Source organism: Bufo bufo, chromosome 8 (genome assembly GCF_905171765.1).
Source record: "Bufo bufo chromosome 8, aBufBuf1.1, whole genome shotgun sequence".
NCBI lineage: Eukaryota > Metazoa > Chordata > Amphibia > Anura > Bufonidae > Bufo > Bufo bufo.
The window spans coordinates 65,197,683-65,224,246 of NC_053396.1; the positions used below are offsets into that span (position 1 = coordinate 65,197,683).

The 26,564-nt window shown below is 45.4% G+C and overlaps 1 protein-coding gene across 2 annotated transcripts in view; it reads left to right on the top strand.

Annotated features, from left to right (window-relative positions):
• Positions 1-26,564, top strand: part of NHSL2 (NHS like 2) — a 911,944-nt gene that overhangs the window by 655,144 nt on the left and 230,236 nt on the right. For both annotated transcript variants that reach the window (XM_040442508.1, XM_040442509.1), the window contains exon 3: positions 15,575-15,726. In XM_040442508.1, coding sequence (XP_040298442.1) covers positions 15,575-15,726 — 152 coding nt within the window. The remainder of the gene's footprint in view (positions 1-15,574; positions 15,727-26,564) is intronic.

Here is a 26,564-nt window from a genome sequence, read left to right on the forward strand (position 1 = left end):
GTCCCGATACCGATACCAGTATCGGTATCGGTACCGATACCGGGCATTTGCACGAGTACATGTACTCGTGCAAATGTCCCCGATACCACTGCCGATACCTGTGCACCGCTTCTATGTGTCCGTCCGCGGCCCCTGCATCTCCCACAGCTAACAGCTTCACAGGCAGCAGCAGGCAGTGTAATTGGAGCCTAGAGTGGAAGATAGCTCCGCCCTGCCCCTCCCCGCCCTCCAACCAATCAGAGGCAACCAGCACTGACTCACAGCACAGGGAGCGTAGTGCAGGGACTCAGAGAATCGTCTGACAGTTTATTAGTTAAAAGAATCCAATGAGTCACAGACCGTGTCATCGAGTCCGTGCCAGGCTTCCTGCTCTGCGGCTCCCTGTAAGTCCGTCCGGGGGAAGGGGGGGCATTATTAGCATAGCATGTAGTGGAGCTGTGTGTGTACAGGGTGCATGTAGCAGAGCAGGAAGTCTGGGGTGACACAGTCTCTGACTCATTCGATTCGTTTTAACTAATAAACTCTCAGACGATTCTCTGAGTCCCTGCAATAACTATAATTACATCACAGTCTGCTCCACTGCATTCACTGCAGCAGAGCTGTGTTTGCCAGGAGCGAGTCCCTCTAAAAGTGATAGTGTCTGTCTTCTATGGCCCTGGTCCTTCCCTTCCTGCCTGCAAGCTGCACATTGATCTCTAAAAGCAGGCATTAGGGCAAGAAGAAATATACATTACTGTATGATGGCCACAAGACCATTATACTGAGGAGGGGGGGCTTCAAAAATTGTTGTCCTGACTCCTTACAGTAGCGTCTCCTTGTGGCTGCCCCCCATACAGTATAACGTCTCCTTGTGGCTGCCCCCATACAGTGTAACGTCTCCTTGTGGCCGCCTCATACAGTGTAACGTCTCCTTGTGGCTGCCCCCCATACAGTATAATGTCTCCTTGTGGCTGCCCCCCATACAGTATAACGTCTCCTTGTGGCTGCCCCCATACAGTATAACGTCTCCTTGTGGCCGCCCCCATACAGTATAACGTCTCCTTGTGGCTGCCCCCATACAGTATAACGTCTCCTTGTGGCTGCCCCCATACAGTATAACGTCTCCTTGTGGCCGCCCCCATACAGTATAACGTCTCCTTGTGGCTGCCCCATACAGTATAATGTCTCCTTGTGGCTGCCCCCATACAGTATAACGTCTCCTTGTGGCTGCCCCCATACAGTATAACGTCTCCTTGTGGCTGCCCCCATACAGTATAATGTCTCCTTGTGGCTGCCCCCATACAGTATAACGTCTCCTTGTGGCTGCCCCCATACAGTATAACGTCTCCTTGTGGCTGCCCCATACAGTATAACGTCTCCTTGTGGCTGCCCCATACAGTATAACGTCTCCTTGTGGCTGCCCCATACAGTATAACGTCTCCTTGTGGCTGCCCCCATACAGTATAACGTCTCCTTGTGGCTGCCCCATACAGTATAATGTCTCCTTGTGGCTGCCCCCATACAGTATAACGTTTCCTTGTGGCTGCCCCATACAGTATAATGTCTCCTTGTGGCTGACCCCATACAGTATGTCTCCTTGTGGCTGCCCCATACAGTATAACGTCTCCTTGTGGCTGCCCCATACAGTATAACGTCTCCTTATGGCTGTTCCCATACAGTATAACATCTCCTTGTGGCTGCCCCATACAGTATAACGTCTCCTTGTGGCTGCCCCATACAGTATAACGTCTCCTTGTGGCTGCCCCATACAGTATAATGTCTCCTTGTGGCTGACCCCATACAGTATGTCTCCTTGTGGCCGCCCCATACAGTATAACGTCTCCTTGTGGCTGCCCCCATACAGTATAACGTCTCCTTGTGGCTGCCCCCATACAGTATAACGTCTCCTTGTGGCTGCCCCCATACAGTATAACGTCTCCTTGTGGCTGCCCCATACAGTATAACGTCTCTTTGTGGCTGCCCCCATACAGTATAATGTCTCCTTGGAATGTTATAGTTCTGTTTTTGGGCCTTTTGGTTGGTCAGTGGTCAGAAAATACATGTGTGTGTATTTTATTGTTAAAATTAGTATCGGTAATTGGTATCGGTGAGTACTTAAATAAAAGTATCGGTACTCGTACTCAGTCTTAAAAAAATGGTATCGGGACATCCCTATCCACAGCCCCTCACTCCTTAACACTGACAGCCCCCCACTCCTTAACACTACAGTGCTCTGTCCCTTAAAATTGGACCTACACAGCAGCCCACCCCCTTAAGTTTGACTTTTATAGCAGCCTTCCCCTTTAACTTTGACTTTCACAGCATACCACCCCCTTGACAGTGACCTCCACAGGGGCCTGCCCCCTTAACAGTAGCCTTTACTGTATTGGGGCGTGTCCTTTTGAACAGCTCACTCTAAGACAGCAGCACTGTACTGTCTGAGTGTGAGCTGCAGGGAGAAAGCGTCCCTCCCTCCTACCTCTGCAGCTGACAGAAGTCGATTTTTACCTTTCTTTTTTTTTTAATCCCTGTCGGCTGAGGAGTGGGAGGGGGCATGGCCTAACCAGATGGGGCATGGCTTAGCGGGACCTAGAAGTTGATTTTTAACTTTATTTTTTCCATCTCAGTCGGCTGAGGAGTGGGAGGGGGCGTGGCCTAACGGGATCGGGAGCATGTCTTTCTGAACAGCTCACTCTAAGACAGCAGCACTGTGCTGTCTGAGTGTGAGTTGCAGGGAGAAAGTCACACTCCCTCCCACCCCTGCAGCTGACAGAAGTAGATTTTTACCATCATTTTTTCAATCCCCGTCAGCTCAGGAGTGCGAGGGGGCATGGCCTAATGAGGTCTGGGCATGGCTTATCGGGACATAGAAGTTGATTTTTAACTTTATTTTTTCCATCTCAGTCGGCTGAGGAGTGGGAGGGGGCATGGCCTAACCGGATCGGCGGCATGTCTTTTTGAACTGCTAAATGTGAGCTGCAGGGAGAAAGTCACCCTCCCTCCCACCCCTGCAGCTGATAGAAGTTGATTTTTACCTTAATTTTTTTCAATCCCCGTCAGCTCAGGAGTGGGAGGGGCATGGCCTAACCAGATAAGAGGCATGGCTTAATGGGACCTGGGAGCAGAGTTTTAAGTCTTTTGAGGGGGGAAGACACATTTTGGCTGGGGGCGCATGTCTGGGCTCCTTCCTGCAAGAGTGACGCCTGTCTGGGCACCTTACTGGCTTATTTGCATACCAAATAAACTGGATTTTCAGAGGATAAAAACATCTATTGCTGGAACAAAGGCACATCTTGCAATAAGGTACTAAGTGCTAATAGGCCATGGCTTAACTGCAATAGCGATTATCCTGGTGACAGATTTCCTTTAAAGCTCACCTACAGCAGTGAAGATAAATGGCTGGGTTGTTATGGCAACCTGGAGTAAAACTATGTATGTGGAGACTGGAGGACCTGCGAGCTTCTATTGGCTGATAAGGGTTATGTGACCAAGCTTCTATTGGCTAATGCATTTTTTGGGGAATATCTCAGGAACCTAGAGAGCTGAGACCTGGTCTAAAACCTTCCCGGACACCTGATGTACCTGTGTGCCAAATTTCGTGATTGTAAATGTGATGGTGCGGTTTCCTTTGGCGGACATACACACACATACACTCAGCTTTATATATTAGATAACTTCTTTTAGAACCATATAATCTAATTGGTTCATATTTGTACCGAGAAAATTTGGGAAAAATTCCCATTTTATATTGTTAACCCCTTAATGACAGGGCCATTTTGCAACTTGTTAACAAATAAAAAAATTAACAAAAAAAATAAATAAAAAAAGTAAGAAATAAAATCTGAAAAAAAAAACAAAAACACAAAAACTGTGTTGGTTCCTTCTTTATTAACAAATAAAAATAAAAAAATTAAGAAAAAAATCTGAAAAAAACTAAAACACAAAAACAGTGTTGGTTTCTCCTTCATCTCTTCTGCCTCTTCCACCTTCACCTCCATGTCCACAGCCTTCTCAACTTCCTACTCCACTTGGAACTCCGCTTCCTGGTTCAAGATTATTATTATTTTTTAATGTATTTTATGTTATTTTAAGTAATTTCCCTATCCACATTTGTTTGCAGGGCAATTGTCCTGCTCTTACCCCCATTTTGCTTCCTTTTGCAGCCCTCTAGCTTTTTCTATGACTATTTTACAGACCCAAAGTTCGTATCCCCATTAACTTTAATGGGGTTCAGGTTCGGGGTTAAGTTCAGGTCCCCTAACCAAACTTTGGAACAAAGTTTGGCTGATCCTGTTGAACCCCAACATCCACGGTTCCGCTCATCCCTAGAAACCACCTATAAATTACCCCATTTTAGAAATTACACCCCTCAAGGTATTCAAAAATGATTTTACAAACTTTAACCCTTTAGGTGTTCCACAAGAATTAAAGAAAAATGGAGATGAAATTTCTAAATTTCACTCTTTTGGTAGATTCTCAATTGTAATCCATTTCTTCCTGTAACACAGCAAGAGTTAACAGCCAAACCAAACTCATTATCTATTACCTTGATTCTGCAGTTTACAGAAACAGCCCATATGTGGTCATAAATAGAGATGTCACGAACATAAAATTTTCCGTTTGTGAACGGCGAACACGAATTTTCGCAAATGTTCGCGAACGGGCGAACCGGGCGAAACGCCATAGACTTCAATAGGCAGGCGAATTTTAAAACCCACAGGGACTCTTTCTGGCCACAATAGTGATGGAAAAATTGTTTCAAGGGGACTAACACCTGGACTGTGGCATGCCGGAGGGGTATCCATGGCAAAACTCCCATGGAAAATTACATAGTTGACGCAGAGTCTGGTTTTAATCCATAAAGGGCATAAATCACCTAACATTCCTAAATTGTTTGGAATAACGTGCTTTAAAACATCAGGTATGATGTTGTATCGATCAGGTAGTGTAAGGGTTACGTCCGCTTCACAGTGACAGACCAAACTCCCCGTTTAACGCACCGCAAACAGTCCATTTGCACAACCGGAAACTCCCCATTTGCACAAGGTTGGATACCAAGCTAGCCATGTGCCGTTCCTTGTCCTCACTGATGTCATTGAAGGTCTCTTCCTCCACCCAGCCACGGGTCCCCGAAAGGTGACAACAAGCCCCCTGGGACGCCTGCTGTGGTTGGTCTTCCACCTCCTCAAAGCCACCTTCCTCCTCTGACTCCTCTTCTTCATACTCCTCTCTCTGCATTGCCTCTCTCTGCGTTATTATAAGGTGTGTTAAGTAGTACTATTCCTATCAGTTTAATCCCTGTTACGTCCCCTATCAGGGGACGTGTATATGGCATTGATTTTAGGAACGGGGAGATGGAAAAAGATGCTTTGTCGGTCCTCCTACTTCAAATTTGGGGCACTGCGCGTGCAATCTAATGTGCCGCCAGATAGTTGTGGTGTGTTATGTTGTTCTATTCTTATCAGTTTAATCCCTGTTACATCCCGTATCAGGGGACGTGTTTATGGCATTGATTTTAGGAACAGGGAGATGGAAAAAGATGCTTGGTCGGTCCTCCTACTTCAAATTTGCGGCACTGCGCGTGCAATCTAATGTGTCGCCAGATAGTTGTGGTGTGTTATGTTGTTCTATTCTTATCAGTTTAATCCCTGTTACGTCCCCTATCAGGGGACGTGTACATGGCATTGATTTTAGGAACCGGGAGATGGAAAAAGATGCTTGGTCGGTCCTCCTACTTCAAATTTGGGGCACTGCGCGTGCAATCTAATGTGCCACCAGATATGAGTGGTGTGTTAAGTAGTACTATTCTTATCAGTTTAATCCCTGTTACTTCCCCTCTCAGGGGACGTGTATATGGAATAGATTTTAGGAACGGGAAGATAGAAAAAGATGCTTGGTCGGTCCTCCTACTTTAAATTGGTGGCACTGTGCGTGCAATCTAATGTGCTGCCAGATAGTTGTGGTGTGTTATGTTGTTCTATTCTTATCAGTTTAATCCCTGTTACGTCCCCTATCAGGGGACATGTATATAGCATTGATTTTAGGAATGGGGAGATGGAAAAAGATGCTTGGTCGGTCCTCCTACTTCAAAATTATCCAGCCGATCGCTTTTGCTCTGTTCACAATGAAGCAACGACCTTATCATCTGGTGTGTGCCAACATTGCCATTGCCAACACACTCATAGAGGTGGTCGCTTCATTGTGATACGCAAGCCCCTTCACCACGTCAAGGTAACGATAACGAAGGGGAATTGACACATGTATGTGCCTTTTTTTTGTTTTGTTTTTGCAGCCACAGTGCAGCACCAGAGGCCAGAAAAATTACACATGCCTGAAAAATTAGGTATTGTTGCAGCCGCTGCTGTAGCAGCGGCCAGAAAAATTGATGTTTGTTTCCCAGGCAGAAAGTGCCCTAAAACATTGCGGCTTGAACCCTAGTTGGTGGCGGATAAGTCACGCAAGTCATCCGGCATTCAGAGATAAAATACAGCAGCGTGTGGACCATTTTTAGCCCAAGGCAGCTCATCTCATCAGGTCTTTTTTTGTCGAATGTATCGCCCACTGTCAGTCCCTTCGGGATCCATGCCTCATTCATCTTAATAAAGGTGAGGTAATATAGACTTTTTTGACCTAGGCGACTTCTCTTCTCAGTGACAATACCTCCTGCTGCACTGAAGGTCCTTTCTGACAGGACACTTGAAGCGGGGCAGGCCAGAAGTTCTATCCCAAATTGGGATAGCTCAGACCACAGGTCAAGCCTGCACACCCAGTAGTCAAGGGGTTCATCGCTCCTCAGAGTGTCGATATCTGCAGTTAAGGCGAGGTAGTCTTCTACCTGTCGGTCGAGTCGTTCTCTGAGGGTGGACCCCGAAGGGCTGTGGCAATGCGTAGGACTTAAAAAGCTCCGCATGTCCTCCATCAACAACGCGTCTGTAAAGCGTCCAGTCCTTGCCGGCGTGGTCGTGGGAGGAGGAGGATTACTTTCACCTCTTCCCCTGTTAGATTCCCGTTGTGCTGTGACATCAGCCTTATACGCTGTGTAAAGCATACTTTTTAATTTATTTTGGAACTGCTGCATCCTTTCCGACTTGTGGTAATTCGGTAACATTTCAGGCACTTTCTGCTTATATCGGGGGTCTAGTAGCATGGACACCCAGTACAGGTCGTTCTCCTTCAGCCTTTTTATACGAGGGTCCCTCAACAGGCACGACAGCATGAAAGACCCCATTTGCACAAGGTTGGATGCCGAACTACTCATGTCCCGTTCCTCGTCCTCAGTGATCTCACTGAAGGTATGTTCTTCCCCCCCAGCCACGTACAACACCACGGGTACCAGATAGGTGACAACGAGCACCCTGGGATGCCTGTTGTGGTTGGTCTTCCGCCTCCTCCTCAAAGCCACATTCCTCCTCTGACTCCTCTTCCTCACACTCCTCTTCCAGCGTTGCCGCAGGTCTAGCAAGCGATGCTGATAAGGCTGTTTCTGGTGGTGATGGTGACCACAACTCTTCCTCTTCCTCTTCACGCTCATCTACGGCCTGATCCAGCAGTCTTCGCAGGGCACGGTCCAGGAAGAAAACAAATGTATGATGTCGCTGATGTTGCCTTCGGTGCGACTGACTAGGTTTGTCACCTCCTCAAAAGGACGCATGAGCCTACAGGCATTGCGCATGAGCGTCCAGTAACGTGGCAAAAAAATTCCCAGCTCCACAGAGGCTGTCCTAGCACCCCGGTCATACAAATACTCGTTGACGGCTTTTTCTTGTTGGAGCAGGCGGTCGAACATTAGGAGTGTTGAATTCCAACGTGTCGGGCTGTCGCAAATCAAACGCCTCACTGACATGTTGTTTCGCCGCTGCATATCTGAAAAGTGCGCCATGGCCGTGTAGGAACGCCTGAAATGACCACACACCTTCCTGGCCTGCTTCAGGACGTCCTGTAAGCCTGGGTACTTATGCACAAAGCATTGTACGATCAGATTACACACATGTGCCATGCACGGCACATGTGTCAACTTGCCCAAATTCAATGCCGCCAACAAATTGCTTCCGTTGTCACACACCACTTTGCCGATCTCCAGTTGGTGCGGAGTAAGCCACTGATTCACCTGTGCGTTCAGGGCAGACAGGAGTGCTGGTCCGGTGTGACTCTCTGCTTTCAGGCAAGTTATCCCCAAGACGGCGTGACACTGTCGTATCCGGGATGTGGAATAGCCCCTGGGGAGCTGGGGGGGTGCAGTTGATGTGGAGCAAGACGCAGCAGCAGAAGAGGACTCAGCCGAGGAGGTTATGGAAGAAGATGGAGTAGGAGGAGTAGAGGAGGTGGCAGCAGGCCTGCCTGCAAGTCGTGGCGGTGTCACCAACTCCTCTGCAGAGCCACGCATTCCATGCTTGGCAGCCGTCAGCAGGTTTACCCAATGCGCAGTGTAGGTGATATACCTGCCCTGACCGTGCTTTGCAGACCAGGTATCAGTGGTCAGATGGACCCTTGCCCCAACACTGTGTGCCAGACATGCCATTACTTCCTTTTGCACAATCGAAATTTCGGCCGGGTACCTTCCACTGTGGTGTCCCAATAGCTAAAAATTTTTGGAATGCCTCAGACTCCACCAGCTTGTATGGTAAAAGCTGACGGGCTAAGAGTTCAGACAAGCCAGCTGTCAGACGCCGGGCAAGGGGGTGACTTTGTGACATTGGCTTCTTACGCTCAAACATGTCCTTGACAGACACCTGACTGTGGGCAGATGAGCAGGAACTGCTCAAGGCGACAGACGGAGTGGCGGATGGTTGAGAGGGGGCAAGGAGGACAGCAGTGGTTGACGTGGCTGAAGATGCTGGACCAGGAGGAGGATGGCGGCTTTGAGTTTGTGTGCTGCTTGTACTCATGTGTTGATCCCATAGGCGTTTGTGATGTGCGATCATGTGCCTTCGCAAAGCAGTTGTACCTAGATGGGTGTTGGACTTCCCACGACTCAGTTTCTTTTGGCACAGGTTGCAAATGGCATCGCTGTTGTCAGAGGCAGACACACAAAAAAAATGCCACACTGCTGGGCTCTGCAATGACGGCATTCTGGTGGTGGCAACAGCATGCGTTGATTGGCGTGCTGTCTGGCTGACTCTGGGTGCCGATGCATGCTGTCTGACTGTGCCACTAGCTCCTTGCGATGACCTCCCCCTGCTTCCAACTCGTCTCCTCCTCCTCTCTGTCTCCCCATCTGAACTTTCCCCCTGTTCTTCTTCTCTTCTAGCGGGCACCCACGTGACATCCACGGACACATCGTCATCATCAACCGCTTCACTTGTATCTGACAACTCAGCAAAGGAAGCAGCAGTGGGTACAACATCATCATCATCACACCGTACGTCCATGTGTGTAATGCTGCCTGACTGAGATATATCCCTGTTATCTACATCCTCTGGCAATAATGGTTGTGCATCACTCATTTCTTCCAACTGATGTGTAAATAACTCCTCTGACAGATCAAGTGAAGCGGCTGTGGTGCTAGTGTTGGTGGTGGCGGCAGGCGGGCGAGTGGTAACTTGAGAGGTGCCCGAAGCTAAGCTGGAGAAGGATGGTGCGTCAAGGTTCAGAGCGGAAGCTGTAGAAGATTGGGTGTCCTGTGTTAGCCAGTCAACTATGTCCTCAGAACTTTTCGAGTTCAGGGTACGTGGCCTCGAAACACTGGGCAATATTCTAGGGCCAAAGGGAATCACAGCACCATGACCACGACGGCCCCTGCGGGGTGGCCTTCCTCTGCCTGTCATTTTTTTTAAATATTAGTTAAGTTGTACTATGCGTGCAAGCTACTGTGACACCAGATGTGAGTGGCACTGTGCACTGGCAGAAGTTGGCAGAGTAGACGCTGTAGGCCTGAAACACACGCTTGCAGACAACTAACTGCTATTCAATCTATTACAGTCAAAAAAAAATTTCTTTAAATGTGCACTACTGTTACACCAGATATGAGTTGCACTGGTGTGACACTGTGCCCTTGCAGGCCCTGAAACGCACACTTGTGAAGGAAAATGACTGCTATTATTTCAGTCCAAAATTTTTTTTTTTTTTTAAATGTGCACCCCTGTTACACCAGATATGAGTTGCACTGTTGTGACACTGTGCCCTTGCAGGCCCTGAAACGCACACTTGTGAAGGAAAATGACTGCTATTATTTCAGTCCAAAAAGTTTTTTTTTTTTTAAATGTGCACCCGTTACACCAGATATGAGTTGCACTGTTGTGACACTGTGCCCTTGCAGGCCCTGAAACGCACACTTGTGAAGGAAAATGACTGCTATTATTTCAGTCCAAAAAGTATTTTTTTTTTTAAATGTGCACCACTGTTACACCAGATATGAGTTGCACTGTTGTGACACTGTGCCCTTGCAGGCCCTGAAACGCACACTTGTGAAGGAAAAGGACTGCTATTATTTCAGTCCAAAAAGTGTTGTTTTTTTTTAAATGTGCACCACTGTTACACCAGATATGAGTTGCACTGGTGTGACACTGTGCCCTGGCAGGCCCTGAAACGCACACGTTTGAAGGAAAATGACTGATATTATTTCACAGTCAAAAAAGTTTTTTTTTTTTTTTTTTTAAATGCAAGCTATTGTGACACCAGATATGAGTGGTGGCACTGGGCAAGTGGGCACAGTATACGCTGTGAGCCTGACACACACGCTGGCAGCAGGCAGGCAACTGCAATTAGATTACACAGGAAAAAATAAATAAAAAGCAGACTGATGTTCTAGCCCTAAAAAGGGCTTTTTGGGGTGCTGTCCTTACAGCAGAGATCAGATGAGTCTTTCAGGACTGTAGTGGACACTGAATGCACTAGCCTAGCTATCGATTTCCCTATTAAATCAGCAGCAGCTACACTGTCCCTCCTCTCACTTAGAATGCAGCTTCCGAATGAATCTAAAATGGATGCTGTCCAGGAGGTGGGAGGGTCTGGGTGGGAGGGTCTGCTGCTGATTGGCTGGAATGTTTCTGCTGACTGTGAGGTACAGGGTCAAAGTTTACTCAATGATGATGTATAGGGGGCGGACCGAACATCGCATATGTTCGCCCGTCGCGGCGAAAGCGAACAAGCTATGTTCGCCGGGAACTATTCGCCGGCGAACTATTCGGGACATCTCTAGTCATAAACTGCTGTATGGGCACACAGCAGGGCTCAGAAGGAAAGGAGTGGATTTTAGGTAGCATGTCACATTTGAAAAACCCCTGATGCCACCTACAGTATAAACTCCCAAAAAGTTACCCCATTTTGGAAACCACGGGATAAAGTGACAGTTGTATTGGTACTATTTTGGTATACATATTTTTGATCACTCGATTTTATGCTTTTTGTGAGGCCTGATAGCCCAAATATAGCTGTTCTGGCACTGTCATGCCTTGCTCTGTGAATGTGCGGAGATCTGCCAGGCTGGCTGCACATGTCTGACTCTTTGTTGTTTTGGTTTGGGTTTGAGCTGGATCCACCTTCCCTCAGGTGTACTGGGTTGATTGTTAGCGAGGCTATTTAATCCTCCTTCTCCTAGTGGCCTGTGCAGGTTATAGTTCATTCTTGTGGGCTTTGGATGTGTTGTGGATCGTCTGCTCCAGCTCAGCTCAAGATAAGTCCTCTCTGTTTCTTCCCCTGGTGTCTTTTATCTAGGCCTCTAGGGAGACACTTGCTTCCTCCTGTTTTAAGAAGCAGGTCGCCTCTTCCCCTTTTCCTACTGCTCAGGGTTTTCCCAGGGTATATAGACTTAGGCATGAGGGCATGTGCATATTAGTGATGAGTGGCTCCTGATACTACGGCTCCTGAGGGCAACAGCCTCAATAGTGTCACTGGGCATGCGCCGGGCCCAGTGATGTAATCAGAGCGCTGTTGCCTCACGAGCCATAGTATCGTACAGGCACAGGCAGTCGGCGATACTGCGGCTGCGCAAGATTTCTGGGTAAAGAAAGGAGGATGCAAGGATCGTGGGGTGAATAAATTACATGACGTAGCAGAGTCATTTATGAGGAGGCATGCTGGGCTTGAAATAAAGGCTGGCTGGGCACTGCAGGGGGGCGTTACTGGGCACTAGAGAAGAGTAACAACGCCCCTCTGGGCACCTTGAAGCATAATTAGCATATTTGAAAAATCGCTTTTTGATCAAAATGAAAACTTGAATAAAAGAAAGACCCATGCTGGAATGAAGGTACTTTATTGAACATTGCTATGTTAACAGTTTAATATGCTCAAACTAGGTGACAGATTCCCTTTAGCAAGAAAACAAGGTGCAGTACATTTTTACCACCACTAGATGTTACCTAACTAATAACTACAGGAATGCAGAAATTGTAGCAGAATGAGTTAGAAATTAAAAAGACATGAACTGAAATGAATCTCTCTCTGCTGGAAGCAGAACAGTGTAATACACTTCAGCCTGCTTGCCTGCAAGATCCAGGGGGCTGAATCTCACAGGCTGTCACAGAAGGCAGCCACGATGCCTAAGGAAGGCATCGGGCTGCCTTCCCTGCCTTCAGGTCCCCGTCACAGCAGCGCGGGGACCCAATGGCCACCTGTCACAGCAGCGCGGGGACCCAATGGCCACTTTGGACCCGGCAGGATCCCGCACGGTCCGCGGTCAGCGCTGACCGCAGCAGTGCAAGGGTTAATATGTGAAAACACCGATGCCAGCGCATACGTGACTGCCAGACCCTGCCGCTGATCGGGCGAGCGCAGCTCCTGCACCCGCCCGATTAGCCCGCCGTACATGTAAGGCCCTGGTCCTTAGGTCACGTCCACCAGAGCCGTACATGTACTGTGCGGGTCCTTAAAGGATGAAGGGGGCGAGATGCTGTGGAGGTCCCTGTTAAAGGGGAGGGCGCTGTGGATGTTACTGTTGATGGGGCAAGCAGCTGTGGAGGTTACTGTGGTTAAAGGGGTGGGAACTGTGGAGGCCACTATTAAAGGGAAAGTAGAGTACTCTGAGGTCACTGTTAAGGCAGTGGGGGACTGTGAGAGTACTGATAAGGGAGCAGGTTACAGTGGAGGTCACTGTTAAGGGAACAGAGTACAGTGGAGGTCACTGTTAAAGGGGCAGGAAATGGTGGAGGTCACAGTTAAGGGGGCTATAACCTATGGTCAGTGTTAAGGGGTGGGTGCTGTAGAGGTCAGTGTTAAAGTGGTGGGGCTAGTGGAGGACACTGTCAAGGGGATGGGTGCTATGGAACTCACTGTTAAAGGGATAGGCTTCTGTGATGGTCAATGTTAAGGAGGTGGGCTGCTGTGGAGGTCCCATTTTAAGGAGACGGGGGGGTCACTGTTAAGGGGGCAGGGTACTGTAGATGTCACTGTTATAGTGAATACTGTCGATATCTTTTAATGACACACATAAACATTGAATTAAATTAAATTAGATTAAATATACTTGTGCGAAGCCGGGTCCTTCAGCTAGTGTATATATAATAGATAGATGACTGTGCCTCTGTGTAAAAGCTGAGGTCCACAAAGACATGATTTGACCGGCTTAGTATGGAGAAGTTAAATGAATTGTCCAGACTTAGAACTTAAACCCCTATGGTCCTAACTAGTGTTGGTCGAACACCAAAGTGTTCGGGTGCTCGAGTAGAACACTTTGGGATTTTCGGGTGCTCTACCGAGCACCCGAGCACAATGTTAGTCAATGGGAGAACCCAAGCATTAAACCAGGCACCCGCTGCTCTGAAGAGGGGAGGGTGTCTGGTTCATAGGAAAAGGTAAGAAATTGATGGAAGTACGCCACTTTTACAGACTGACAATAATACGCACAAAACCGAAGATAAAATAGATTTTAGATGAAAAATTGTTAGGAAACATTCTTTCCTGTATATTTACTTGTATATAAAGTGCAAGTGCTGCCAAAAATTACAAGGAAGAGGCACTCCGATACAACCTGTCTATCACATAAAGGAGGGTCTCATTCACATTATGGTACAATTGTTCATGTAGTGGGACTCCTACACTCATAAAGCCTATGCACTAAGTGAAAGGGCTGCCAAAAATTACAAGGAACTGGCACTCCAATACACCCTTTATTACACATAAAGGAGGGCCTGCTGGTGATTGATGGCCTGCTGGTGACCCTCAAAAACATTAGGGGCGAGGGACTGCTGCTGATCTGACCATCTACAAAATTTTGTGGCCGAGGGCCTGCTGCCGAGCTAACCATCTAAAAAATGTTGTGGGCGAGGGCCTGCTACCGAGCTGACCCTCTAAAACATTAGGAGCGAGGGCAGCCTAATAAGCATGTTGATGTGATGAAGGAGGAGGACAAGGACGAGAAAAGGGAGATTGAACCATATACCCTTTTTAGTGGTGGAAGGGGTGCATGGGAATACAGTGTATTCAATACACCATAAAAGCCACATTTAGAGTGCCTTTATGTTCAGCCGCTTTCCTCTGGTGGAGTAGAGAAGTCAGGGGCAATCCAGGCCTTGTTCATTTTTAGAAGAGTCAACCGGTCAGCATTTTCAGTTGACAGGCGGATGCGCTTATCAGTTTTTATGCCCCCAGCAGCACTAAATACACGCTCTGACAAACCGCTGGTGGCTGGGCAGGCCATCACCTCCAAGACATAGAGCGCCAGTTCGTGCCACGTGTCCAGCTTTGACACCCAATAGTTGTAAGGCACAGAGGGATCACTGAGGATGCTGACACGGTCTGCTACGTACTCCTTCACCATCTTCCCAATTTTTTCCCTCCTTGTGACACTAGGTCGCGCATCAGGTTGAGGGTGCTGGCGGGGTGTCATAAAACTGTTGCAGGCATTGGAGAGTGTTGCCCTGCCTCTGTTGGAATTGCTGTGTGTTCCCCTCGTCTTCACTCCACGGTTGGCCAAGAAAATACATACTCTACCGCAACTGTTGTCAGCTGAAAAAGTGCATCTCTTGGAGCTTTACTTGGCGCTGTTTTGGGCTTAGGGATTCTGTGTGCACGGTCTACGGTAAGATCCATTGCTGTTAAGGAAGGTGCGTGAAAGACCTTTTTGAGATAGTCCATAAGTTCAGAAGAGGTCACCTCCTCCGATATGCCTCGTACTTTTATATTGTTTCTGCGAGATCTGTCTTCTGCATCTATGGTTTTTGCTTTGAGCCACTTGATGTCCTCCTCCAGAGTGTTATGTGCATCTACCAATTCGTTGTGTGCACTTGAGAACTCTGCCATTTTACGTTCTAGGTGATCCGTTCTTTCCTCTATAGCTGATACATTGGAATGGAGCTTGTGGATTAAAGATGCTACATTTTTGTTGATCCCATTTTGTAGGACAATGAGCATGCCCTTTAGGGTATATACTGTAACAGGCTCTGATGAAGCAGGAAATTGGATAATATCACAGTCAGGTATGGCCTCATTATGATCTTCTTCCCCATCCAGCATGTTACTCTGTGGGGTTTTAGCTCCTGGAGCAGGGCTTAAATACCCTGAATTTACCTATTCCAATGTTGGTAAGTATGTCAAATCATTCATCAGGTGGGCGGTCACTTTGCATTACCAATTGTTACAGATAAGGCATTACCCAAAGTGGATACACCTTTAAAATTGGACATTGGCAATGAGTTAAATGTATCACTGCTCTTATTTACAGGGGACTGTTTTGCAGAGGAATTTGAAGATCGTTACTTAGATACTAAGGTTACTGGTCAGACTTTTAACTACTCTGCTCTATCACAATCTACAACTATTCCACCAGAGACTCCCACAAGGAGTACATCAAGGCGTCTTGAATTTGTCTACCTGGTAAGTAGCTGGAATTCTTCCAAATACATGCTAATGACTGTACTATCTTATTTAGGCTTGGGATGAACCAGGGTGATCCCCAAATCCCCATCACAAGTGCCATGTGACACAATACACTGACTGCAATGCATATAGATATGCAGTGTACAGTATTTCAACCAGCCTATGCATCTATGTAGAAAAATGAGTAGAGTATTTAACAATCTAATCAACCTACTTATTACAATAGATGCATTGGGTGGCACAGATGGCTTCTAGCAGGTCAGACAGTATTCTCTTTCCCCCGTAGACTTACAGTACCTTCTTGACATTGCTGTAGGCACCCTCATCATCTGTCATCTGTGTATTTCTGCTGCTGCGTGAGCCAGTGTTCCTGGCTTAGGCCGAGTTCACACTTCAGTTATTTGATCAGTTATTTCCATCAGTTATTGTGACCCAAAAACAGGTGTGGGTCAAAAACACAGAACAGGTGCAGCTCTTTCCATTATACCTTATCGCTGTGTAGCTTCCAATCCTGGTTTTGGCTCACAAAACTGATGGAAATAACTGACCAAATAGCTGATGTGTGAACTGGGCCTTATATAGTTAAGAGGGCCCTATTCCAAGACAAGAGGAAGTCAGCAAGACACTGAAAGGGTCTACAGGACAGATCAGCCCAAGGCTAGGCAGCAGGCAACTAATGAAAAAATGTGTTTTGGCACGGTTTTAGGGATTTGGTTAATATTTGATGTAGGTAAGTTAGTCCCCCAGGATGAATTTTACTGGTGAGCTCTACTCACTTCAGTCGGACACTGATCATGTTAAGCATTCAAATTGCAATGTAATATGTAATTCATATATGTAATTAATCTTTCAAAGTGCTTGAAGCATGAGGGGTCGGTCACATCACCTTTTGAGCCTTCCATCAGGAGGACTGCTGATACATACCTCTGTCAGCAGGGGCGGATTGGGAATTCAAAGTTGCCCTGGAAAAAAAAGTTAATGTGGCCCCATGTTGTAGGCGGTAGAAGTTGTGGTTAAGCCAAGTAGGCGGGGTGGGGTGGGGTTTGCAGGGCAGTATTAATTGATACTGTTTTGGAATGCCTTTTTTTAATCACTTTTTATAAATTTTTTGGGAGATGAAGCAAAAAAATAAAACGTGAATCCACCATTTTTTATTTTTTTATTATGGCGTTCACCGTACAAAATAAATATGTCTATATGTTAAATGGGCATTTTGTGCGCAACATTGCCAATGATCTTTTATTTTTTATTGTTTATTTTCATTTTTATTTTGGGGAAAGGAGCGGATTTGAATTTTTATATAAATAATAATATTAAATCACCCGTGGGTGATATGAGACAAGAAAGCGCTGGATGACACAGTCAAAACGATTAGTCCTCTTGAGTGAGTGCTGTTCGTCCGCACTAATATAATAGAACGGCTGGCACACAGAAGTTTATGGCAGTGAAAAAGGTATTGTAGGTGTTAGTCCTGGAATGTCAGAATTACTATTAGTAGTGATATTAGTATTGCCTTGATTTACCTTTTCTCTGATCCAAAGTGATTCCTGGATTGGTGGTCCGCTGTGAGTGTCGCTATTGGTAGGAAGTTGCTGATGCTGTTCTTTTTATGAATCGTGGCGTCTTCCTAGCTCACCTACCAGCAACCGCGCGGCTCCGGCCGGAAGCACGTGCAGCACGAGGGAGCTTGTGTGTCTGTTGCCCGGGAAACCGCTAATGGTGACGTCACCAAGCAAAGTACAGGGGCCTCCGTAGGACAAAAGGCCCCTGTACTTTGCTTGGTGACGTCACCATTAGCGGTTTCCCGGGCAACAGACACACAAGCTCCCTCGCGCTGCGCGTGCTTCCGGCCGGAGCCGCGCGGCTGCTGGTAGGTGAGCTAGGAAGACGCCACGATTCATAAAAAGAACAGCATCAGCAACTTCCTACCAATAGCGAAACTCACAGCGGACCACCAATCCAGGAATCACTTTGGATCAGAGAAAAGGTAAATCAAGGCAATACTAATATCACTACTAATAGTAATTCTGACATTCCAGGACTAACACCTACAATACCTTTTTCACTGCCATAAACTTCTGTGTGCCAGCCGTTCTATTATATTAGTGCGGACGAACAGCACTCACTCAAGAGGACTAATCGTTTTGACTGTGTCATCCACCGCTTTCTTGTCTCATATCACCCACGGGTGATTTAATATTATTATTTATATTTATCTGAGGAGAACAATAGCTCCTTGTCAGCCAGTCAGCAGCGGGATCTGCTTTATTAGGTAGATTTACACAGCCTAACAACAGGAGCGCAGGGGGGGCTCTATAGAATAGAATTTTTATATATTTTCTATTTTTTTTATATAGTTTTATTTCTACATTTTTCACTAAAGTCCCACTAGGGGACTTTAACGTGCGATTCTCTGATCACTTTTTCCTTAGAATTAAATGATTTACCGTTGCAACCTATAGGAGAATCATTGTGCAGCAATGGAACCCTGCCTCAGGAAGGCCTCCGTAGGAACATCCCTGTGGTAGCCCTCATTTAGCTCTCCAACATACTGGTATCTACATATACAGTTGCAAGAAAATGTATGTGAACCCTTTGGAATGATATGGAATTCTGCACAAATTGGTCATAAAATGTGATCTGATCTTCATCTAAGTCACAACAATAGACAATCACAGTCTGCTTAAACCGGTGCTTCTCAAATAGTGGGGCGCGCCCCCCAGGGGTGGCGCCAGGCTCCATAAAGGGGGGCTCGTTCAGGGCCGGCCTTTGGGGTGTGCGAATTTCTTCTGTATAATGCCGGCAGGCCGGGCGGCCGGCGCGTCCCTCAGTGATCTCACGTGCCTGCGCCGCCTGCTTTATGCCGGCATTATACAGAAGAAATTCGGATATACGGTACTATTAGGAGTGAGGGGGGCATGTTTAATAACTTTAAACGGCGGCGGCGGGCACACGGAATCTGTGGATGGCACAGTTAAGGGGTGGGGGTCTGTGGATGGCACTGTTATGGGCTGGGGGAGCACTGTGGATGGCACTGTTATGGGGTGGGGGGTCTGTGGATGGCACATATATAACAGTGCCAGCCACAGATCCCCCTGTAACAGTGCCAGCCACAGATCCCCCCCCATAAGTGTCCGTCATCCACAGATCCCCCCATAAGTGTCCGTCATCCACAGATCCCCCCATAAGTGTCCGTCATCCACAGATCCCCCCATAAGTGTCCGTCATCCACAGATCCCCCCATAAGTGTCCGTCATCCACAGATCCCCCCATAAGTGTGTGTCCGATCCACATTTCTTTCTTTTTTTATTCTCTTATACGTTAATAGGGATACAGTGTTATGCAGAGGTGTACTTATAACAATTTTATAGACAAATGATACTATTTACAGTCGCGCGGGGGCGCAAAATGTTTTCTTCTTCCTAGGGGGGGGCATGACAGAAAATAATTGAGAAGCACTGGCTTAAACTAATAACACACAAAGAATTTAATGTTACCAAGTTTTTATTGAACACACCATGTAAACATTCACAGTGCAGGTGGAAAATGTATGTGAACCCTTGGATTTACTAACTGGTTGAACCTCCTTTGGCAGCAATAACTTCAACCAAACGTTTCCTGTAGTTGCAGATCAGACGTGCACAACGGTCAGGAGTAATTCTTGACCATTCTTCTTTACAGAACTGTTTCAGTTCAGCAATATTCTTTGAATGTCTGGTATGAATCGCTTTCTTGAGGTCATGCCACAGCATCTCAATCGGGTTGAGGTCAGGACTCTGACTGGGCCACTCCAGAAGGTGTATTTTCTTCTGTTTAAGCCATTCTGTTGTTGATTTACTTCTATGCTTTGGGTCGTTGTCCTGTTGCAACACCCATCTTCTGTTGAGCTTCAGCTGGTGGACATATGGCCTTAAGTTCTCCTGCAAAATTTCTTGATAAACTTGGGAATTCATTTTCCCCTCAATGATAGCAATCCGTCCAGGCCCTGACGCAGCAAAGCAGCCCCAAATCATGATGCCCCCACTACCATACTTCACAGTTGGGATGAGGTTTTGATGTTGGTGTGCTGTGCCTCTTTTTCTCCACACATAGTGTTGTGTGTTTCTTCCAAACAACTCAACTTTGGTTTCATCTGTCCACAGAATATTTTGCCAGTACTGTGGAACATCCAGGTGCTCTTGTGCAAACTGTAAACATGCAGCAATGTTTTTTTGGGACAACAGTGGCTTCCTCTGTGGTATCCTTCAATGAAATCCATTTTTGTTTAGTGTTTTACGTATCGTAGATTCGCTAACAGGGATGTTAGCATATGCCAGAGACTTTTGTAAGTCTTTAGCTGACACTCTAGGATTCTTCTTCACCTCATTGAGCAGTCTGCACTGTGCTCTTGCAGTCATCTTAAAGGACGGCCACTCCTAGGTAGAGTAGCAGCAGTACTGAACTTTCTCCATTTATAGACAATTTGTCTTACCGTGGACTGATAAACAGCAAGGCTTTTGGAGATACTTTTATAACCCTTTCCAGCTTTATGCAAGTCAACAATTCTTAATCGTAGGTCTTCTGAGAGCTCTTTTGTGCGAGGCATCATTCACATCAGGCAATGCTTCTTGTGAAAAGCAAATCCAGAAGTGGTGTGTGTTTTTTATAGTGCAGGGCAGCTGTAACCAACACCTCCAATCTCATCTCATTGATTGGACTCCAGTTGGCTGACACCTCACTCCAATTAGCTCTTGGAGATGTCATTAGTCTAAGGGTTCACATACTTTTTCCACCTGCACGGTGAATGTTTACATGGTGTGTTCAATAAAAACATGGTAACATTTAATTATTTGTGTGTTATTAGTTTAAGCAGACTGTGATTGTCTATTGTTGTGACTTAGATGAAGATCAGATCACATTTTATGACCAATTTGTGCAGAAATCCATATCATTCCAAAGGGTTCATATACTTTTTCTTGCAACTGTACATCTCTGGCCTCTCAGGCCTCATTATTAATTAAAAGCATCCTTCGGCAGTCCGTGCGCCTAAACAGAAATCTGATTTCTAGCTTCATTTGCACCAGAAAACTGGTGTAAATGAAGATTAATTTATCTCTGGTGTTGTCCACGCCCCTTTCCGCCCTTGCATAACCCCTTTTTGGAAAAGTGTAGAGGGTGCCTGAAAAAGAGGCACTTGAGACATTTATTTTTTTAAGTTGTATTTAAAAAGTCATAAACAAACACACATAGAGCCTACAATAACCCAAAAACAGTACCTCACTCCCCAACCTACTGCAACTTGTACAAAAAAAGAGCAAGGATTTTTACAAGGTAAAAAATCTTATTTTATTCAATATAAATCACATGATCATTACAGGTAATGCTCAAAAGGGACAGGACATGGAGACTGAGCCACAAAGGGCTATACAATGTGGAGAATCACAATGGGGGATAATGTGACCATAAACAGCAGAGAACAACAATTTACCAGAGGCTGTGAACAAGAGTGTAGTTGCGGGTGCAATTGCTGATCCCTAGTATAAAACAACTACCTGACTATTGTTCACAACATCTGTCCAAGGATGCTGTGAGGTGTCAATGGACGGTGCAATACTACTAATGAAGATGGCATATAACAATGAACTGCAAGCCTCTCGTCCCACCCTGATCCAGCTGCCAAGTTACCTACTCATGTTACTGCTGTAGAATGGTAACACGATTCCCCCACTGCTTCAACCTCGACACGTGTTACGCCACGTAGGCTTCGTCAGGAGGTATTGAATATATTGAATAAAATGAGATTTTTTACCTTGTAAAAATCCTTGCTCTTTTTTTGTACAATAAACAAACACACAACCATTTTTCTGGTGCAAAGGAGATACATCTCTCCCTTAGACTTTTGTTGTTATCCCAATATCCTGGTATACAGAGATGTGTCTGTAGATAGCAGTATTTTGTACATGATTGAAGGGGCAGATTTATCGAACTGGTGTAAAGTAGAACTGGCTTAGTTGCCCATAGCAACCAATCAGATTCCACCTTTCATTTTCCAAAGGAGCTGTAAAAAAATATAGGTGGAATCTGATTGGTTACTACGGGCAACAAAGCCAGTTCTACTTTACACCAGTTTGATAAATATCCCCCAAGGTTTTTAGTTAGATAAATTGATTCCATTGGTAACAGTGTGCTCTACAGCACACTGAAAAGTTGTCGCCCATACTGAAAGTTATGATTTTGAAACCGGGTAGTAACAATTTAAAAGTAGAGACTGAATACATTTTAAATATACAGGGGTATCCCCACACACTGCCAGAGTGCTAACAGTGTGGGGATACCTTAAGGGATGACTCTATATATGGATGGAAATAGCCATATATAGAGTCAGGCATGGGACTCATAAGCAGCCCAGGGACTCAATGTGTTAAAGCGAGATCTCAGCCCACTGCATATAAAAGACAATCAGCCCATTAAAAATGCCCATTTAGTTGCATTGCCAATCTGCTCCTGTCTGACTGAAGGCTATAGCATATCCCACTGTATATGCATGCATACATTTCCCATACATCCCCTCCTCCCTTTACCAGTCCTGATGATAAGCTGCACAGGATCAAAGCACATTTCAGGCAGTATGCAGACCATTCACTGAATAGGAGTGCTGAGAAATTCACATAACCAGCCTCTGCTTCCCTCACTAACTTCCCTCCATTAACAACGGACACACTGTCAGTTTTTCATGTTCATTTTTCAAACATATGTACATACATTTTCTGGCCCTCTGTCCGTTTTGCATCAGATTTAATGGCCGTTAAAAATGGCCATGAAAAATGGATCAATTTCATTGTCTTTTTTTAAATAAAGATCCCAACCCTGCAGTGCCCTTAGTACACGTACTGTCCTCCATAATGGCCCCATCTGAAAAATTTTCCCCAATAGTAACCCCAGCAGTAATAATGTCCCTCATAGTGGCCCCCAGCATTATTAATGCCTTCCATAGTGGCCCCCAGCAGTTAGAATGTTTCCTATAGTGGCCCCAAGAATTAGTAATGTCCCCTATAGTGGCACACAGCTTAAGTAATGTCTCCCATAGTGGCCGCAAGAATTAGTAATATCCCCCATAGTGGCCCATAAGGTCCCCCATACTGGTACCCAGCTGTAATGTTTTGCTTTAGCCAAAAAAAAAAAAACTCACCTCACAATCCCAGCATGAGCGCGCTGGGACGTCATCATGCTGAGCACAGGATCTTTGGCAGGTCCTTTTCAGGTTCTTTTGCACGTGTAAGGTTTTTTGTTTTTTTTTAACCCCTAAAAGGCCACATCGTCCAAGTGTACCGGTTTTTAACGGCCATTAGACAGGTGCACTTCTGTCAAAGAGGCCTTTAAAAACGGTCCTATTGATTTCATTGGGGTCTGTATGGCCTTGAAAATGGCCAAAAATAGGACCATGTCGCTATTAACTGGCCGTTAAAAAAACGGCAATGTGAATAGCCCCTTAGACTTTCATTGGTGCTAAAAATGGTTACTTAAATGACCGTCACATGTCTATTTTTCATGTGTCATGTACATGAAGCCTTAACTTTTTCTTCACTCCATGCTGCTTCACCACCATAGGTTGCAGAGGATCAACGCTATAATGCATTGAGCAAAGGCTCTTCCAGATGCTGTCCCTCTTGCCTTCAGCAACTTGCAGTCCTTCACATTCCATATATGCATTGCTGCATCTTCTCCACCACTTAGCTTAGCCTGTTTCCTCAGCCATCAGCCTCAGGGAGCTACTGTGATGGATGGGATGATCAGGACTATTTATCTCTCCTGTGAATCCTGTCAGGATTTACTGTTTTATTTATTTATTAGTTTTTTTACTATATGTCAAACAGCTCAGATTTTCTCCCTGTGTCATATCCTGCTTTCATTTACTCAAGCACTGATATTGCAACACAAAGGAAAAGTTGTGAAATTACTGAAATCACAGACATGTTAATGATATGCAGATGTTAAAAAATGGGAGCAGACTATTTAAAATATCTTGATTGATTCAGTATTGAGTATGAGTGCCATGTGCAGAAACACACCCAGTTACAATCTGTGAGGTTATTAATCGTTGTGGTTACGGATGAGCGAATCGACTTTGGATGAAACATCCAAAGTCGATTAGCATAAAACTTTGTTTCAATACTGTACGGAGTACAGTATTAGAATGTATTGGCTCCGATGAGCCGAAGTTATTACTTCGTGAAGGTACCACTTGGAACAAAACCCGAGTTCGGGAAATGTTTTTTTTACAGTAATCCTTTTTGTCAAGTTATTACTCGAAGTCTCGTGAGACTTCGCAAAGTAATAACTTCGGCTTATCGGACCCAATACATTCTAATACTGTACGGAGCGTTCGCTCTGTACAGTATTGAAACAAAGTTTTATGCGAATCGACTTTGGATGTTTTATCCGAAGTCGATTCACTCATCCCTAGTTGTGGTGCAGTGAATACACTTGGGATGGCAAATCATCAAGATATGCTAGCAGCTTCCTTTTCAATTGCAGACCATTGATGAGGTCATTGTAGCACATTTATGCCATACAGCCTGCTCACAGTAGTATGAGCAACATGCCGTCTGGTGTTGTTCTCTTGAATAATAGCTCCTGGGACACTTTGGAGAAATGGCAGTAACACTGGTTCCATGACCAATTCAATGCAACATCAAGCTGTTAGTGTACCTGAAATGAAGACTAGAGGGGTCCAACTACTGTACACTAAGCAACCCATCACCATAATCCCAGGAGTAGGACCAGTCTGATGTTTCCTTGAAGGCTTCTTCATGGTATTGCCCATGTGGCCTCCAGATCAATCTTTAACTATTATTGTTGATAGCATTTGAGAACAGTGGTGTGAAGTTAGCAGAAAAGTCTGTAGCTGGATGTTGGATGGTAGCCCATGGTTGTGCAAACACCTTCTTCTGATGGTTTGTGCAGACTCTGTTTGCCACCATGGGCAGTGAACAGTAATGGTAAATTTTACTTGCATTACTATGTGCCATTTTTCTAATCAGACGATCTGTCAGTGGAGAGGTTTGCTTCTGTGCGCCTCTTCCTGTCATTCCAGTTCTCTGTTGCTCTCCCAAACCCCGGGACATGCAATGTTGAACAGTGCTGACATTTCAGCCTAGGTGCAGAGCAATCTACTGAAGTGATAAATCTAGGTCTCTCACTTCAAGAATTCTATCACTCTCAGTTTGCAACATGTAATGATAACTGGTAAGTTGAAAAGTCATCCCACTATCCAAAACTATTCTTTCAATCTTGCTTTTATGCCCCTCCCACGTGCCAAAGATTGGAGCTAGGTGCTTGAAAATATGATAATCTGCAGATCATAGTGACACCTGCTACATCCTCGATTTTCATAAATGGCTTGTCCTTTTTGGTGTTGCAATTTCAATTTTGAGGAGTGTACAGTCAGGTCCATATATATTGGGACATCAACACAATTCTAACATTTTTGGCTCTATACACCACCACAATAGATTTGAAATGAAACAAACAAGATGTGCTTTAACTGCAAACTGTCAGCTTTAATTAGAGAGTATTTACATCCAAATCAGGTGAACGGTGTAGGAATTACAACAGTTTGCATATGTGCCTCCCACTTGTTAAGGGACCAAAAGTAATGGGACAGAATAATAATTATAACTCAAACTTTCACTTTTTAATACTTGGTTGCATTACCTTTCAGTCAATTGCAGCCTGAAGTCTGGAACACATAGCCATCATCAGACGCTGGGTTTCATCCCTGGTGATGCTCTGCTAGGCCTCTACTGCAACTGTCTTCAGTTCCTGCTTGTTCTTGGGACATTTTACCTTCAGTTTTGTCTTCAGCAAGTGAAATGCATGCTCAATAGGATTCAGGTCAGGTGATTGACTTGGCCATTGCATAACATTCCACTTCTTTCCCTTAAAAAACTCTTTGGTTGCTTTTGCAGTATGCTTTGGGTCATTGTCCATCTGCACTGTGAAGCGCCGTCCAATGAGTTCTGAAGCATTTGGCTGAATATGAGCAGATAATATTACCCAAAACACTTCAGAATTCATCCTGCTGCTTTTGTCAGCAGTCACATAATCAATAAATACAAGAGAACCAGTTCCATTGGCAGTTCCATTGGCAGCCATACATGCCCACGCCATGACACTACCACCAGCATGATTCACTGATGAGGTGGTATGCTTAGGATCATGAGCAGTTCCTCTCCTTCTCCATACTCTTCTCTTCCCATCACTCTGGTACAAGTTGATCTTGGTCTCATCTGTCCATAGGATGTTGTTCCAGAACTGTGAAGGCTTTTTTAGATGTTGTTTGGCAAACTGTAATCTGGCCTTCCTGTTTTTAAGGCTCACCAATGGTTTACATCTTGTGGTGAACCCTCTGTATTCACTCTGTTGAAGTCTTCTCTTGATTGTTGACTTTGACACACATACACCTACCTCCTGGAGAAAGTTCTTGATCTGTCCAACTGTTGTGAAGGGTGTTTTCTTGACCAGGGAAAGAATTCTTCTGTCATCCACCACAGTTGTTTTCTGTGGTCTTCTGGGTCTTTTGGTGTTGCTGAGCTCACCGGCGTGATCCTTCTTTTTAAGAATGTTTCAAACAGTTGTTTTGGCCATGCCTAATGTTTTTGCTATATCTCTGATGGGTTTGTTTTGTTTTTAGCCTAATGATGGCTTGCTTCACTGATAGTGACAGCTCAATGGATCTCATCTTGAGAGTTGGCAGCAACAGATTGCAAATGCAAATAGCACACTTGAAATGAACTCTGGACCATTTATCTGCTCATTGTAATTGGGATAATGAGGGAATAAAACACACCTGGCCA